Source organism: Schistocerca gregaria, chromosome 2 (genome assembly GCF_023897955.1).
Source record: "Schistocerca gregaria isolate iqSchGreg1 chromosome 2, iqSchGreg1.2, whole genome shotgun sequence".
NCBI lineage: Eukaryota > Metazoa > Arthropoda > Insecta > Orthoptera > Acrididae > Schistocerca > Schistocerca gregaria.
Window position 1 is genome coordinate 1,044,414,526 of NC_064921.1, and position 15,272 is coordinate 1,044,429,797.

At 41.9% G+C, this 15,272-nt stretch overlaps 1 protein-coding gene across 2 annotated transcripts in view; it reads left to right on the forward strand.

Annotated features, from left to right (window-relative positions):
• LOC126335563 (androgen-dependent TFPI-regulating protein-like) overlaps positions 1–15,272 on the forward strand; it is a 151,683-nt gene that overhangs the window by 16,357 nt on the left and 120,054 nt on the right. Inside the window, exon 1 of one of the 2 annotated variants that reach the window (XM_049998983.1) lies at positions 9,101–9,315. The exons of the other annotated variant lie outside the window; for it this stretch is intronic. Coding sequence (XP_049854940.1) covers positions 9,124–9,315 — 192 coding nt within the window. The 5' untranslated portion in view covers positions 9,101–9,123. Of the gene's footprint in view, positions 1–9,100; positions 9,316–15,272 lie in introns of those variants that run through there. 2 annotated transcript variants of the gene reach the window in all.

Here is a 15,272-nt window from a genome sequence, read left to right on the forward strand (position 1 = left end):
GCTGACCGAGCGGTTCTAGGCGCCTCAGTCCGGAACTGCGCGTTTGCTAGTGTCGCAGGTTCGAATACTGCCTCGGGCATGGATGTGTGTGATGTCATTAGGTTAGGGGTAAGTAGTTCTAAGTTCTAGGGGACTATTGTCCTCAGATGTTAAGTCCCATAGTGCTCAGAGCCATTTGAACCATTGGAAAGGAAGATGAGATGCAGCAGAGCCAACATTTCCCACTTCGGCCTATTTTTTAAATAAAATGATCGGTACAAGTAAGATAAAGCACTGAAGAAATTCACACTTACTTTAAAAGTTACTTTTATTGACGATATTAACAACTGAATTGTTTCCCTTTTTCTCTTCCAGTTAGAAAGGTGGTGAAGGTTGGAGAAATCATTTAAAAATATGACATGCGTTCAGAAGAGAATCTAAGCTGGGAAGGGATATATTGAGAGATAACGTAGGAAATATGCAGTAGGAAGAAGGCTGAAGGATTAAGGTTTACTGTCCCATCGACAACGAGGTGATAAGAGACGGATCACAAGTTCAGTTTTGGGATGGATTGGAAAGGAGGAAGACTTTACTCTTTTTAAAGGAAGTATCCCTTAATTCGCTTTAAGATGTTTCAGGAAGCAATGAGAAATCTAAATCGAACCGCTGTCCGGGTATACAGATGGACTGGGAGAGTGAGATCGGGACCGCCTCGTGTATGAAGAGATGGAACAGCAAGGGAGCCCTGATATAGAGGAGAGAGATGCATAAGGTAAAGACGGATAAACAAGAAGCAAGTGGATTTAATCGTCTAGGTGAAAAAATCTGTCCAGTTTTTCTGGCATACATGTGGAATGTGTGTAGGTGTATGGTTGATCGGGTGTATTGGTAAATGCTCGGCAACATTTCGGGATCGAAAATTAGAGGGGAAATACTGGATTTTTGGAGTCGAATTTGTAGATGGTGTAGGGTGTAGGGTGAAGGAAGGAGTTCAACGTAAGCGACAAGGTGTGAGAAATTAATGAGATGGTAAGCAATCCGTTGGGTAGAGGAGGGGTCGGGAGGGGGCAGGGAGGGGAGGAGAGGTAAATGGATGTAGACTATAAGGGTCATAGCACAGTGTTCTAAAAACGGAAGAAGTGGTACAGCTTTAGTGCAGAGATTATACCGATAACACTGGAGTAGGTGAGGTCCGGTTGGATCAAGGTTTTGTAGGTGTCGAAGCAAGTGGAGTGGTGCAGTCCCTATATTCGGTCGGTTGTTAGTTTTATTATAGTATTGGCCTTCTGCTGGATTTTTTAGGAGATATGGTTTGTATGTCAACTGGCGCTTGTGTGAATTAATTGAATAGCGAGGTCATAAATAATGAGGTAAAAGCTTCGGATGTGGAGGCTGTGGATGCGTCCTCCAATAATTATTTATTGGTTTTGTAGGGACTGATTGTGAGTATCCCATGGCCACACTAGAAGTTGAAATGGTTGACATCAAGATGTTGGCAGGTCAATAGTTTACTTCTTTTGTGAGTTCCCAGAAGGTATACCTGATAGTGTGAAATTAATCTTGATGACTTTTGCAGCATGCATGTCGTCACTCCCAGCTCGGTTAAAGACTTTTGCAGTGATGCGTCCAGGGAGGTTAGGATGTGTGATGTTGACGTCTGTTTTACTCTCAGGATAGGGATGGGCGTTATGTGCCCCACCAGGCTCTCAGGTAACTGACGCCACGGCAGGAGCTGCTGTAGACGTATAGGTCACTGGTAATAATAATAATCATATTCGTCTTCTTTCTTTCAAGGATAACGCTATTGCCTATTCCGAATTCATAAAATCACACCCATCCTTTCCGAGGTCTTCGAATATCTCTTTTCTCATTCGGCTCCTGGGTAATTCTGTGCCCGGCATCCTCATGAGTTGGTGTCTCCAATTTTCACGGTATTTTTGAATTATTTTCATTCGCGTTGCAAATATTTCTGTTCTGAGATCTTCATTTCTTATCGTGCCTCTTCTTGTGCAGCCATTCGTCCCCGTGTTTTAGTTTTATTGCTAGAAATTTTAAGTCGTATTTCTTGTGTCTTGAGTTCAACAGGTAGGCCGATGATGATCTTTGGAGGCAATCTTTGTTTTTTTCAATAATAACGATATCATCTGCAAACAGAAGCACTTTCAGGCATTCCTCATTCGCTATCTTAATTATTTTCTTTATTTTACATTTACAAAGAATAGGGTCAGTCTAAATATTAAAAACGACAGGTGATATTCTTAGGTAATATTCCTCTTTCAGCATTTATGAATCGTAGTGTGGGCTGTCAGAAGTTTTAACGTGGTAGGGACGTTAGAAAGTTCGAAAAGAGAAATGCTAAGGCTCAGGCTTAATATAGTGTCAGTCAGTGAAGTGAAATAGAAAGAATGTGGACGGGTCTCATCAGACGAATACAGAGTAACGTCAACAGCAGAAGAAAATGGTAAAATTGGAATAGCATTCGTTATGAGTAGAAAGGTAAGACACAGAATGCTTTACTGCGAACACTTCATTGATAGTGGTGTTCCCTTGAGAATCTACAACGAACTTTCGCCAACAACGATAGTTCAGTTATACTACATGACGACGCCACAGATAGAAGGTAAGGAAATAGAGAAAATGTATGAGGATATTCAGAGAGCAATTTGGTACTTGAAAGCAGATTATAACGTAACAATCATGAGCGATTGGAGTGTGGTAGTAGGGAAAGGCACAGAGGACCGATTTACGGGATGAATATGGGCTTTGTAGTAAGAGCGAGAGAGGAAAAAGACTGAATGCTGAAATACATTTTAGCTCATGAAAGCGAATATGCTGCTCAAAAACACAGTAGGAGGAGGTATACTTGGAAAAGATCCGTAGACTCGGTCACGGCCAAGACAGATATTTCGAAACTAGATACTGGATTATAAGACTTAGCCAGGAGCAGATATACGAATGGCTCAGGAGTTAGTTATGATCGAGAGTAGAGTAAAGTTTAAGAGAATCTATACAGAAAAATGTGCGTTACTTAATTATTGAGGATGATGAGATGAATTTTGAAGATCTCTAAATCTATAGATGCTGCAAAACTACAGTAGGTAGCTCGGTTGAAGAGGAACAGACATCTCTAAAAATGGCAGTCACAGAAGTTCAATAGACAAACATAGTTACTAGGTAGATAACTGCGAAGAAATCGTGGGTAAAGGAAAAGAAGGAACTACAAATATGTTCAGACGGAGAGAGCCATACAGTTATATGTCAGGAATGAAATAAAAAGGGATTTCAGGAGATAGGAGGAAATGGCTTCAGGAGAGCTATAAAGATATGAGAAAGAAGTAGCTGTTGAAAGAACTGATTTAGCACAAAGAAAAGTCCAAACAGTCTTCGACTACATTAGAAACAAAGAGTTGAACGTTAAGAGTGGAGCTATTAAACACAGAGGAAAGAGCGGATAGGTGGAAGGTATACTAGAGACCTCTGTGACGGGGAAGACTTGTCTGAGGACATGACAGAACAAGAGATGGAAGTCGATATGGAAAAAATAGAGAATCCAGTTTCAGAGTCAGAGCTTAACAGAGGTTTCGAAGACTTCCCGTCAAACACGGTGGAATGCATGGATGACATTTCTTCGTAATTTCTTAAATACTTTGGGAAAGCGGAAAACAAATGTCTATTAAAGTTTGTGTGCAGGATCTCTGAGACTGGAAATATACCGTCAGGCATCCGTAAAAATACACGCTCTCAAGATAACGACATCGCACATTCAGCTTAACTCATGTATCCGATTTGCTGACAAAAATAATATAAAGAAGAATGAATAATAAAACTAACAGACTGTTAGATGATCAGTAATGGTAGAGGTACTAGAGAAGCAGTTCTGATGTAGCAGTCGGTAATGGAAACAGGACTTACGAAAAATCGAGGCACAGTCTTAGAATTTGGCGACCTAGAAAAAAAGTGTGACGGTGTAAAATGCTGCAAAATTTAGAAATTACGAGAAGAATAGGAGAATCTTGCATTAAAAGACGGATAATATGTAATATGTACACAAACTAAGAGAGGAAAAATACGAATGGGAGACCAAAAACGAAATTTTCGTATTAAAGAGTGCATAAGACTGGGAAGCAGTCTTTCGCCACAACTGTTCAGTTTGCACATCGAAGAAACATCAGCATTCTGACGGTAGCGGCTGTCTTAACACAGCTTTTGGCCACAAGCGACGTTGCGGCTGCAGTTGTATTTCCATGGAATATTTCATCCAGTTGAAAAATATGTTATAATTTTAGATTTTAGTTTTCATTCTTGTGACAGTTTCTATTTGACGAGAGCACTTTTGCTCAGACATTTTTAACCATGGTGTGATTACTTGTAATCCATGAATTTTTTATTCTGATGAAGATTGCCCTAGTGCAGTCGAAACCACGGTCAATTTGACAAAAATTGAGTGCAACAGATGTGGCTACATATACATCCTGTAATTAATTTATGTTGAAGTAAATTTTATACAACCTAAATGAAAATTTTCAAATGATTTATGCCCTAAAACTCAGTTTAAGCGCAGATGTCCCCGACACCGCACCTCGTAGTACATTTTACCGTTCGGCCCGGTAGCTGAGTGCTACTGCTAAAGACTCATTCGTTGAATGCTGTAATTGATGACTGCGATTATCTGTCAGCTTATTTATGTCATTTCATTCTAGCCTTTTTTGTTACTGTTTTGTGGAATAAAAAAAAGTGGTCAGCGCGACAGACTGTTAATCCTAAGGGACCAGGTTCGATTCCCGGCTGTATCGGAGATTTTCTCCGCTTAGGGACTGTGTGTTGTGTTGTCCTAATCATCATCGTTTCATCCCTATTGAGGTGCAAGTCGCCGAAGTGGCGTCGAACAGAAAGATTTGCACCTGGCGAACTGTCTAACCGCCGTGAGGCCCTAGTCACACGACATTTGCATTTTAGTACATTTTACCGAAAAGCCACCTAGTGAGTTTAGGGTCAAATAGTCATCGACATAGCTGTGGCTGTAAGTGGGTCAGATGTTGATTTGTGACCATCTTAGAACAGCGGAGTAGAAGATGGTCCAATGAAATATGAAATCCGGTGTGAAATCGAAACAGTCATCACATTCCGCAATGGTGGAAAGATAAAGCTCAAGCATTTTCTTTAAGATTTTAATACTAATATCTTAGTTTCGTTGATCGACTAATGTGAATCGTGCACATAAGCTATCAGTTGGTTTCCCTCAGCGTTCTCGCGGATGCAGGAAGGCACGTGCGGACTTCAGAGGCTTTATCTACAGCAAGCATAAATGAGAAATCGAAGGTAAACATTACTCACTGCGAGCTGAATCACGTGTTTGCGGAACCAAGGACAGCTCTTCCGAATAGTAAAAGGGTGCAGCAGACTCCCCCTCACGCTCTTCGTCTTTCTGTCCCGAACAAATGCTACCAGCCGGCCGTTGTGGCCGAGCGGTTCTAGGCGCTTTAGTCTGGAACCACGTTGCTGGTGCGGCCGCAAGTTCGAATGCTGCCTCGGGCATGGATGTGTGTTATGTCCTTAGGTTAGTTAGGTTTAAGTGGCTCTAAGTCTAGGGGACTGATTACCTCAGATGTTAAGTCCATTAGCGCTTAGAGTCATTTGCTACCATGCCTTCAACTGTGGCACCGCTCATCCTAGTAGAAACTGAGCACTAACGGTTCTTTGATACCTGGGTGTCCGTCTCAGTTGGCTAGTGTTTTGCCGAGTGATATTCCTTAATGCAATGTAGCCAAACTTTTATACAAATAATTGCAAAATTTTTGTGAATTAGTGTGATGCAAATATGTGGCTTATAGTGACAGGAATGGGGGAAAGAAATACAGTAGAAGAAGAATGGGTAGCTTTGAGGAATGAAGTAGTGAAGGCAGCAGAGGATCAAGTAGGTAAAAAGACGAGGGCTAGTCGAAATCCTTGGGTAACAGAAGAAATATTGAATTTAATTAATGAAAGGAGAAAATATAAAAATGCAGTAAATGAAGCATGCAAAAAGGAATACAGACGTCTCAAAAATGAGACTGACAGGAAGTGCAAAATGGCTAAGCAGAGATGGCTAGAGGACAAATGTAAGGATGTATAGGCTTATCTCACTAGGCGTAAGATAGATACTGCCTACAGGAAAATTAAAGAGACCTTTGAAGAAAAGAGGACCACTTGTATGAATATTAAGAGCTCAGATGGAAACCCAGTTCTAACCAAAGAAGGGAAAGCAGAAAGGTGGAAGGAGTATATAGAGGGTCTATACAAGGGCGATGTACTTGAGGACAATAATATGGAAATGGAAGAGGATGTAGATGAAGATGAAATGGGAGATACGATAATGCGTGAAGAGTTTGACAGTGCACTGAAAGATCTGAGTCGAAACAAAGCCCCCGGAGTAGACAACATTCCATTGGAACTACTGACTGCCTTGGGAGAGCCAGTCCTGACAAAACTCTACCATCTAGTGAGCAAGATATATGAGACAGGCGAAATACCCTCAGACTTCAAGAAGAATATAATATTTCCATCCCAAAGAAAGCAGGTGTTGACAGATGTGAAAATTACCAAACTATCAGTTTAATAAGTCACGGCTGCAAAATACTAACGCGAATTCTTTACAGACGAATGGAAAAACTAGTAGAAGCTGACCTCGGGGAAGATCAGTTTGGATTCCGTAGAAATATTGGAACACGTGAGGCAATACTGCCCTACGGCTTAGCTTAGAAGCTAGATTAAGGAAAGACAAACCTACGTTTCTAGCATTTGTAGACTTAGAGAAAGCTTTTGACAATGTTGACTGGAATACTCTCTTTCAAATTCTGAAGGTGGCAGGGGTAAAATACAGGGAGCGAAAGGCTATTTACAATTTGTAAAGAAACCAGATGGCAGTTATAAGAGTCGAGGGAAATGAAAGGGAAGCAGTGGCTGGGAAGCGAGTCAGACAGGGTTGTAGCCTCTCCCAGATGTTATTCAATCTGTATATTGAGCAAGCAGTGAAGGAAACAAAAGAAAAATTCGGAGTAGGTATTAAAGTCAATGGACAACAAATAAAAACTTTGAGGTTCGCCGATGACATCGTAATTCTGTTAGAGACACAAAGGACTTGGAAGAGCAGTTGAATGGAATGGATAGTGTCTTGAAAGGAGGATATAAGATGACCATCAACAAAAGCAAAACGGGGATAAAGGAGTGTAGTCGGATTAAGTCGGGTGGTGCTGAGGGAAATAGATTAGGAATTGAGACACTTAAAGTAGTAAAGGAGTTTTGCTATTTGGGGAGCAAAATAACTGATGATGGTCGAAGCAGAGAGGATATAAAATGTGGGCTGGCAATGGCGAGGAAAGCGTTTCTGAAGAAGAGAAGTTTGTTAACATCGAGTATAGATTTAAGTGCCAGGAAGTCATTTCTGAAGGTATTTGTATGGAGTGTAGCCATGTATGGAAGTGAATCATGGACGATAAATAGTTTGGACAAGAAGAGAATAGAAGCTTTCGAAATGTGGTGCTACAGAAGAATGCTGAAGATTAGATGGGTAGATCACATAACTAATGAGGAAGTATTGAATCAGATTGGGGAGAAGAGAAGTGCGTGGTACAACTTGACCAGAAGAAGGGATCGGTTGGTAGGACATGTTCTGAGGCATCAAGGGATCACCAGTTTAGTATTGGAGGGCAGCGTGGAGGGTAAAAATCGTAGAGGGAGACCAAGAGATGACTACACTAAGCAGATTCAGAAGGATGTGGGTTGCAGTAGGTACTGGGAGATGAAGAATCTTGCACAGGGTAGAGTAGCATGGAGAGCTGCATCAAACCAGTCTCAGGACTGAAGACCACAACAACAACAACAACTGGGTTATTTTGTTCGAAAGTTATTGCTAATATTCTCCCTCATTCCGATCGATACAAAGGGTTTACCCATTCTGTGTCCTGACCATGGCAATTATTAAATGGAGTAAATAAAGTTCCATCCCTGCGAAAATGTCCTATATTAATGATGGTGTCAATTTCTGTGGATTAAACCTCTCTCTATAATGACGAACTGGTCCTCCGAAACTAATATAATAATATTAATGGCGTGTGACGAGGGCTTCCCGTCGGGTAGACCGCTCGCCTGGTGCAAGTCTTTAGATTTGGCGCCATTTCGGCGACTTGCGCGTCGATGGGGATGAAATGATGATGATTAGGACAACAGAACACCCAGTCCCTGAGCGGAGAAAATCTCCGACCCAGCCGGGATTCGAACCCGGGCCCGGAGGATTGACAGTCTGTCGTGCTGACCACTCAGCTACCGTGGTAAAAGATATTGTGTCAAAGGTCGACCTTTATTTACTCTATAAAATCATATGTTATTGTTGAATGGGAGTCAACTAAAGGATTATTAAGCCTGATTGAGGATGCCTTCCTTTGAAAAGTGTACGTTTTATGACTTAGGCACACCCGCCTAATGAAGTTGATAGTACGGAGTGCGTATAACGTGTCTTGCTGAAGATGATAAGTGACGGAGGAGGAGGAATGAAACCGTTTCTGATGTATAACAAGAAGGTCGACAAGTTTTCAACCACCCGTCCGACTGTCGAACAAGTAGCCAGTCGAGGCACGTGTTTCACTGCATAAGACACTGCGGAGAGCCTTGGAATTTGGCCCAGAACATTGGCACAAAGGTTGGAGATCAGAAACCCTGTTCTACGACCTCTCCTGGCTTCCAGGCCAAACACTTGCGAATACTTTTCCACCAGCAGGACTCCGCAAGTCGCGCGCCGCCCAAAAGTTCTTGAGAACCGCAGTTACTGGTCCTGGTAGCCCATATTAACCAATTCTAATGACCTCGGTACCGACGGGATGTTAATCTCCGACCTTTATACCTCTCTGCTGTTGTGTGCTTTCGGTAAACACGAACCTGACAAGTACCATACCAGTCCAACTCCCTCTAAAGGGCGGTTATCTACAGCAAGCAGTAGTTGACGAAGGACAGTAAACATGACTCATTGTGAGCTCAGGCGTGTGTTTGGACTGCATAAGAATCTTCCAATGAGGGAGAGGTTCCAGCAACGGAACAACGCGAGCCCCCACCACCAAGTCTCTTCGCCCGAGATCGTAGGAACAGTGGACAGTGGACAGTGGACAGTTCAGGATGTGCATCATCACCGGCACGGTGTCTGTGAGGTTGCTCATACGGAGCGCCTACCACGTGGCGCTCGCGGTTTACAAGGTCGGCGTCAACATCGGTATCAGCCGCAATCTCCAACACATGATGGACGACGGGTTCGACGTCTACTGCCTCACCGGGTGCTTAGCAATGGAGTACGCTACCATCTGGAACCAGGTAACCAATCTCCTCTTTTAAACATCAACACATATGCTCCGCTAGCCACCAAGCGGTGTGTGGCGGGGGGCACAATTCTTGCCAAAGTCACATTTCCCCCCCCCCTCCCCCTCTGTTACACTTGCGGATCGCGCGAGGGAAAAACGACTGTCTGAACGCCTCCGTACGAGCTCTTATTTCCCTTATCTACGAATGCTGATCACTGCGCGATTTCAAAGTTGGTGGTAATAATATATGCTCTACATCCTCGGTGAAGATCGGATTTCGGAATTTAGTGAGCAGCCCCTTCTGTTTAGCGCGGCGTCTATCTGCAACTGTGTCCCACTTCAGATCACTATGAGATTTGCAACGCTCTTGCGATGGCTAAATGTACCAGTCACGAATCTTGCCGCTCTTCTTTAGACCTTCTCAATCTCTTCTACTTGTACATGATTACGCTGAAATTCACATTTAAGTGGTTGGCAGAGGGTTCATCGAACCACAATCATACTATCTCTCTACCATTCCACTCCCGAACAGCGCGCGGGAAAAACGAACACCTAAACCTTTCTGTTCGACATCTGATTTCTCTTATTCTATTTTGATGATCATTCCTACCTATGTAGGTTGGGCTCAACAAAATATTTTCGCATTTGGAAGAGAAGGTTAGTGACTGAAATTTCGTAAATAGATCTCGCCGCGAGGAAAAACGTCTTTGCTTTAATAACTTCCATCCCAACTCGCGTATCATATCTGCGACACTCTCTCCCCTATTACGTGATAATAAAAAACGAGCTACCCTTTTTCGCACCCTTTCGATGTCCTTCGGCAATCCCACCTGGTAAGGATCCCACACCGCTCAGCAATATTCCAACAGAGGACGAACGAGTGTAGTGTAAGCTGTCTCTTTAGTGGACTTGTTGCATCTTCTTAGTGTCTCTTGAATCAGACCCAACTGGTAAGGGTCCCATACAGACGAACAATACTCCAAGACTGGACGAACAATACTCCAAGACTGGACGAACCAACGTATTGTAAGCTATTTGCTTTGTTGAAGGACTGCATCGCTTCGGGATTCTGCCAATAAACCGCAATCTAGAGTTCGCCTTGCCTGTTACTTGTGTAATCTAATCATTCCATTTAAAGATCATTTCGAATAGTCAGACCCAGATACTTGACGGACGTTACCGCTTATAAAGACTGGGCATTTACTTTGTACTCGTACATTAATGGGGATTTTCGCCTTGTTATACACAGTAGGTTACACTTACTAATATTGATAGATAACTGCCAGCCATTACACCACGCATTTATTTTCTGCAAATCCTCATTGATTTGTTCACAACTTTCGTGTGATACTACTTTCCTGTAGACTACAGCATCATCGGCAAACAGTCTAAGGCCGCTGTCAGTACCATCAACCAAATCGTTTGTGTAAATCGTAAAAAGCAGCGGACCTGTTACGCTGCCCTGGGGCACACCTGAAGTTACGCTTGTTTCTGATGAAGTAACCCCGTTCAGGACGACATACTGCTCTCTGCCTGTTAGACAGTTTTCTATCCAACGGCATATGTCATCGGATAGACCGTAAGCGCGCACTTTTTGTAGCAAGCGACAGTGCGGAACTGAGTCGAACGCCTTTCGAAAGGCAAGAAATATGGCATCAAACCTGGGAGCCGGTATCTAGAGCCTATTATATATCATGCACAAAGAGAGCCAGCTGTGTCTCGCACGACCGCTGTTTCCTAAAACCGCGCTGGTTTCTGCAGACGAGCTTCTTAGAATCTAGAAAGGTCATTATGTCTGAACACAAAATATGTTCCATGATTCTACAACAAATCGATGTCAGTGAAAAAGGCCGATAATTGCATTCGATTTTCTACCCTTTTTATAGATTGCTATGACCCGAGCCTTCTTCCAGTCCCGTGAAACTTTCCGCTGTTCCAATGATCTCTGATAGATGATGGATAAAAATGGTGCTACATTTGTAGCATAGTCAACATAAAGATTTTTTCTGGGATACCGTCTGGGCCAGGTGCCTCCCTGGCGTCTAAGGATCTTAACTGTTTTACAATCCCAGATACACTAAACACTATGTCAGCCATCCTGTCGTTTGTAAAATAATTGAAAGGGGGAATGGTGCTGCAGTCCTCTATCGTAAACGAGTTTTTGAAGGTTAGTTTTAGAATTTCGGCCTTCTGTTTATCATCATCAGTCACGTTATCGGTACTGTCAGCAAGAGAAGGTATTGAATTATTTGAAGCGTTCATAGATTTTACGTACGATCAAAATTTTTGGGGCTATTTTTAGAATCTGCAGATCAAATATTGCTTTCGAATTCGTTAAAATAATCTCTCATTCTCCTTCTGACAGCTGCTTTCATTTCGCATAATTTCTGTTTGTCAGCGGGGTAGTGACTACGTTTAAAACTACTGTGATAGTGTAACTGTTTCATTTTCTATGAATATGCTTCTATTTTTTTACCTTAATTGTTCCGTAGAGGCCGCGCGGTTCCAGACTGTAGCGCCAAGAACTGCTCGGCCAATATGGCCGGCCATTGCCTGTCCAGTTTTCTTAAATAAGTAGATAAAATAACTTCACTGACCTCGTGTTTACATAGGAAAGTTTTTTTTTCAGTTTATTACATGAGTACTTACAGTGAAGTGACAGAAGTTATGGCATACCTCCTAATACGGTCCCGAACCATCTTTTGTCCTCCGTAGATAAGCATCTTTAAGTGGTATGGATTCAACAAGTCGTTGGAAGTCCCCTGCAGAAATACTGATTTGCTACCGGTGAAGGATTTTGTGCACTAACTGAACTCTCGATTATGTCCCATAAATGTTCGATGGGATTCATGTCGGACGACCTGGGTTGACAAACTAATGGTATCAATTCAGTTTCCCTAGTAATCTTGCAACTTGCTTTTCCCACTTTGAGTTTATGCGAAAGTCGGAGTAAAGATGGTTCTGTTTGATGGTGACAGAAATCAAAAATTATCTTTGACACAGTGTGCCACTGTACCTTACGCAGTGAGTATTTCAAACATTTCTTAGACGTACTTTTACTTTGAATACAGCCAAATCGTTCAGGGATATAAGAGTAAACAGTCTAAAGATTATGAAAAAAATTGATGTTTAGGGTGAAGTCTCCCTTAAAATGGAGAGTGGCTGTTTTTAAAGAGATGAGAAGTTGCATGATGGTCGGGTTAGGAACTTCAAAGAGGCCAGACACATGAACAGCCCAACATCTATGTATCAGTGCAGGATGCCTAGTTTGTATGTTTATTGTATGCGATGCGATGTTGACACGCTTAGTGTTCTATAATGTGCTTCAAAACTTTGAACATGAGGAAATAATTCAGCACACAGGATCATTACAGTAAATTTCTATGCAAAAGATTATGGGCACTTGGAAGGGCGAAAGAAAGAAGCGGAATTGCAGAAATAAAAAATAAAAAAGGGAAACTCCGATTTTAATTGATATGACTGAAGAAAGTATTCATCATACAAGAGCATAAAAACAAACGTCTCAGTAACTTTCCCAAGATTTTCACTGAGAAAATACATTTTTATTTTGAGAAGGGACACTCATTGAATGAATCAGCAGTTAGATCAAGTTACTATACTGTTTTTCAGGTTGCAAAGGATTGCACACTTGCACTGATTTTTGGTTTATGTTGCAAATGTTGAAACTCTCCTACAGCTAGAACTCATACACCTAGAGTGTGGTGTTTGTGTGATTAGTTTCATAGAAAAATTAGCCTGTTAGACTTCTGTTCACCGAAAGTAAATTTCACGATATTATAAGCCGGTAGCTACGACTATGCCGATGTGTACATTCTGCTTTTTTACGCATTGAAGAGAACGGAATCCACCCACAGACGCTCACTGGCAGACTTCAACTTACGAGGCTGTCTTCGAACTGACAGTACTCGAAAAGTGGTAAGAGACGATGATCCTTTAGTTCAGAATGGTTCAAATGGCTCTGAGCACTATGGGACTCAACATCTGAGGTCACCAGTTCCCTAGAACTTATAACTACCTAAACATAACTAACCTAAGGATATCACACACATCCGTGTCTGAGGCAGGATTCGAACCTGCGACCGCAGCGGTCGCGCGGTTCCAGACTGAAGCGCCTAGAACCGCTCGGCCACTGCGGCCGGCCAGTAAGTTTGAATAGACATCTTCCTTCAGATTTGGAAACGCTCCTACCAACTGTAGTTTGTGCCGCACAACTCGTTCTTGGCGTTGCGGTTTTTCCCGTCTGTGTATATTTGATAAGGCCATGCGTAGGGTTGCAGTTTGTTGGGGAGGGGAGAGGGTGGAATAGGGGTGTATTTTGGTAGTCGGTTTCTGTCTGAGCTTGGAACATGGGGTAAAAACTTTTCAATTTAACCCAGACCAGCGGCCATTTGTATAGACATTCGAACATTTGTGTTACTGTAGCTATATTACGGTTTGCTGAGCAAGGTTTGAAGACGAAACGGACCTGGCGACCAGGTAAATTGTACGAATCGGTAAATCCTTTTGCAAAAGATATTATTTGGCCTGATATTAAAGCTCAGCTGAAGGCACCATTTGTATGTGCACTGTTTGGATTTTACGTGCAAATATGTGCAAGAAACACGTTTTCCTGGCAGGTTTTTGAACTTCTATACTTTAAACTTATGCGAGTCGGTTCAAACTTTCTACTAAGGTAGGTAAATTGACAAATTCAAAAAGAATTGTTTATCTGTTGTTGAGGTACTATGATTCGAAGTCGAGGTGAATGTAGCACCATTCTTATGTGAAATGAAAGCGTGGAAACTGTTTAAAGTGATTCAGATAAAAAAACTAATTCTTACTATAAAATTGAAAACCTGTTTTCAAAAATCTAGCTTTATTTGGATTTTAAGTGAAAAAAAACACGTTTTTGTTAGTCTTTTACGAGTGCATTTCTATACTACACACTTGTACGAACCGGTTAAAATTAGAATACATATTATTAATGGTCGTTCCGTTGATTTGTGAACGCTTTAGCCATTGCCACTTTATAAACATCATGGTTTGAAAGAGAATAAAAATACTTTTACCGGATCAGTCGTATGCCGAGTCTACAAAATTCTCCATCGATTGGCAAGCTACGGCGGTCTAAAGTCTAAATTATGGCAGAGTAGAAGTTGGGAAACAGAATGAAGAATTGTCTCTATCATAGCACTAAAAAGGCGAATGTATCTCGGCAGAAGTAGGGATGTAAAAGAAGGGAACAAGATTTTCGACTTATCTGGCAAGTTCAACGAATTTTAAACCAAAATATTGCGGTTTTTACGAGTTAACCTTACTTCTCAAGCGCAGTGAGCTCTCTTAACTGCAAGATATTGTAACACCTTAATCTTTCAATTTATAGGCTACAGTTCAACATCCAGTGCCAAAAACCCAGAAGATTCGCCAGTCATAGCAAATAATGTATATCATATGTCTGCACTCGTGGTCTTGCGGTAGCGTTCTCGCTTCCTGCACACGGGGTCCCGGGTTCGATTACCGGCGGCGCTAGGGATTTTCTCTGCCTCGTGATGACTGGGTGTTGTGTGTCTTTCATCATCATCGTTGACTCGCAAGTCGCTGACGTGGTGTCAACTCAAAAGATCTTCCGATACGGCGGCCTAACTTCCCCGCATGGGGCCTCACTGCCAACAATGCCATACGATCATTTCATTCATGTATATCATATGATTGAAGAGTATCCATGTAATGGCTAAAAACGTTTTCTGGGAGGATAAAATTTCTGGAGATGGATTTGTTCCTGGGTGGCATGACGTAATGCATCATGTCACTTTACTTTACAAGACGTTTTATGTTACATGACATGCGAATTAACACTAACAAGTAAAAAAAAAAAAAAAAGTGGATATGTCAAGATGTTTTCATTTAAATGTCTTTGAAGCAGCCAGACAAGTCGAAAAGTTAGTTCCCTTCTTTTACACCCCTAACTCT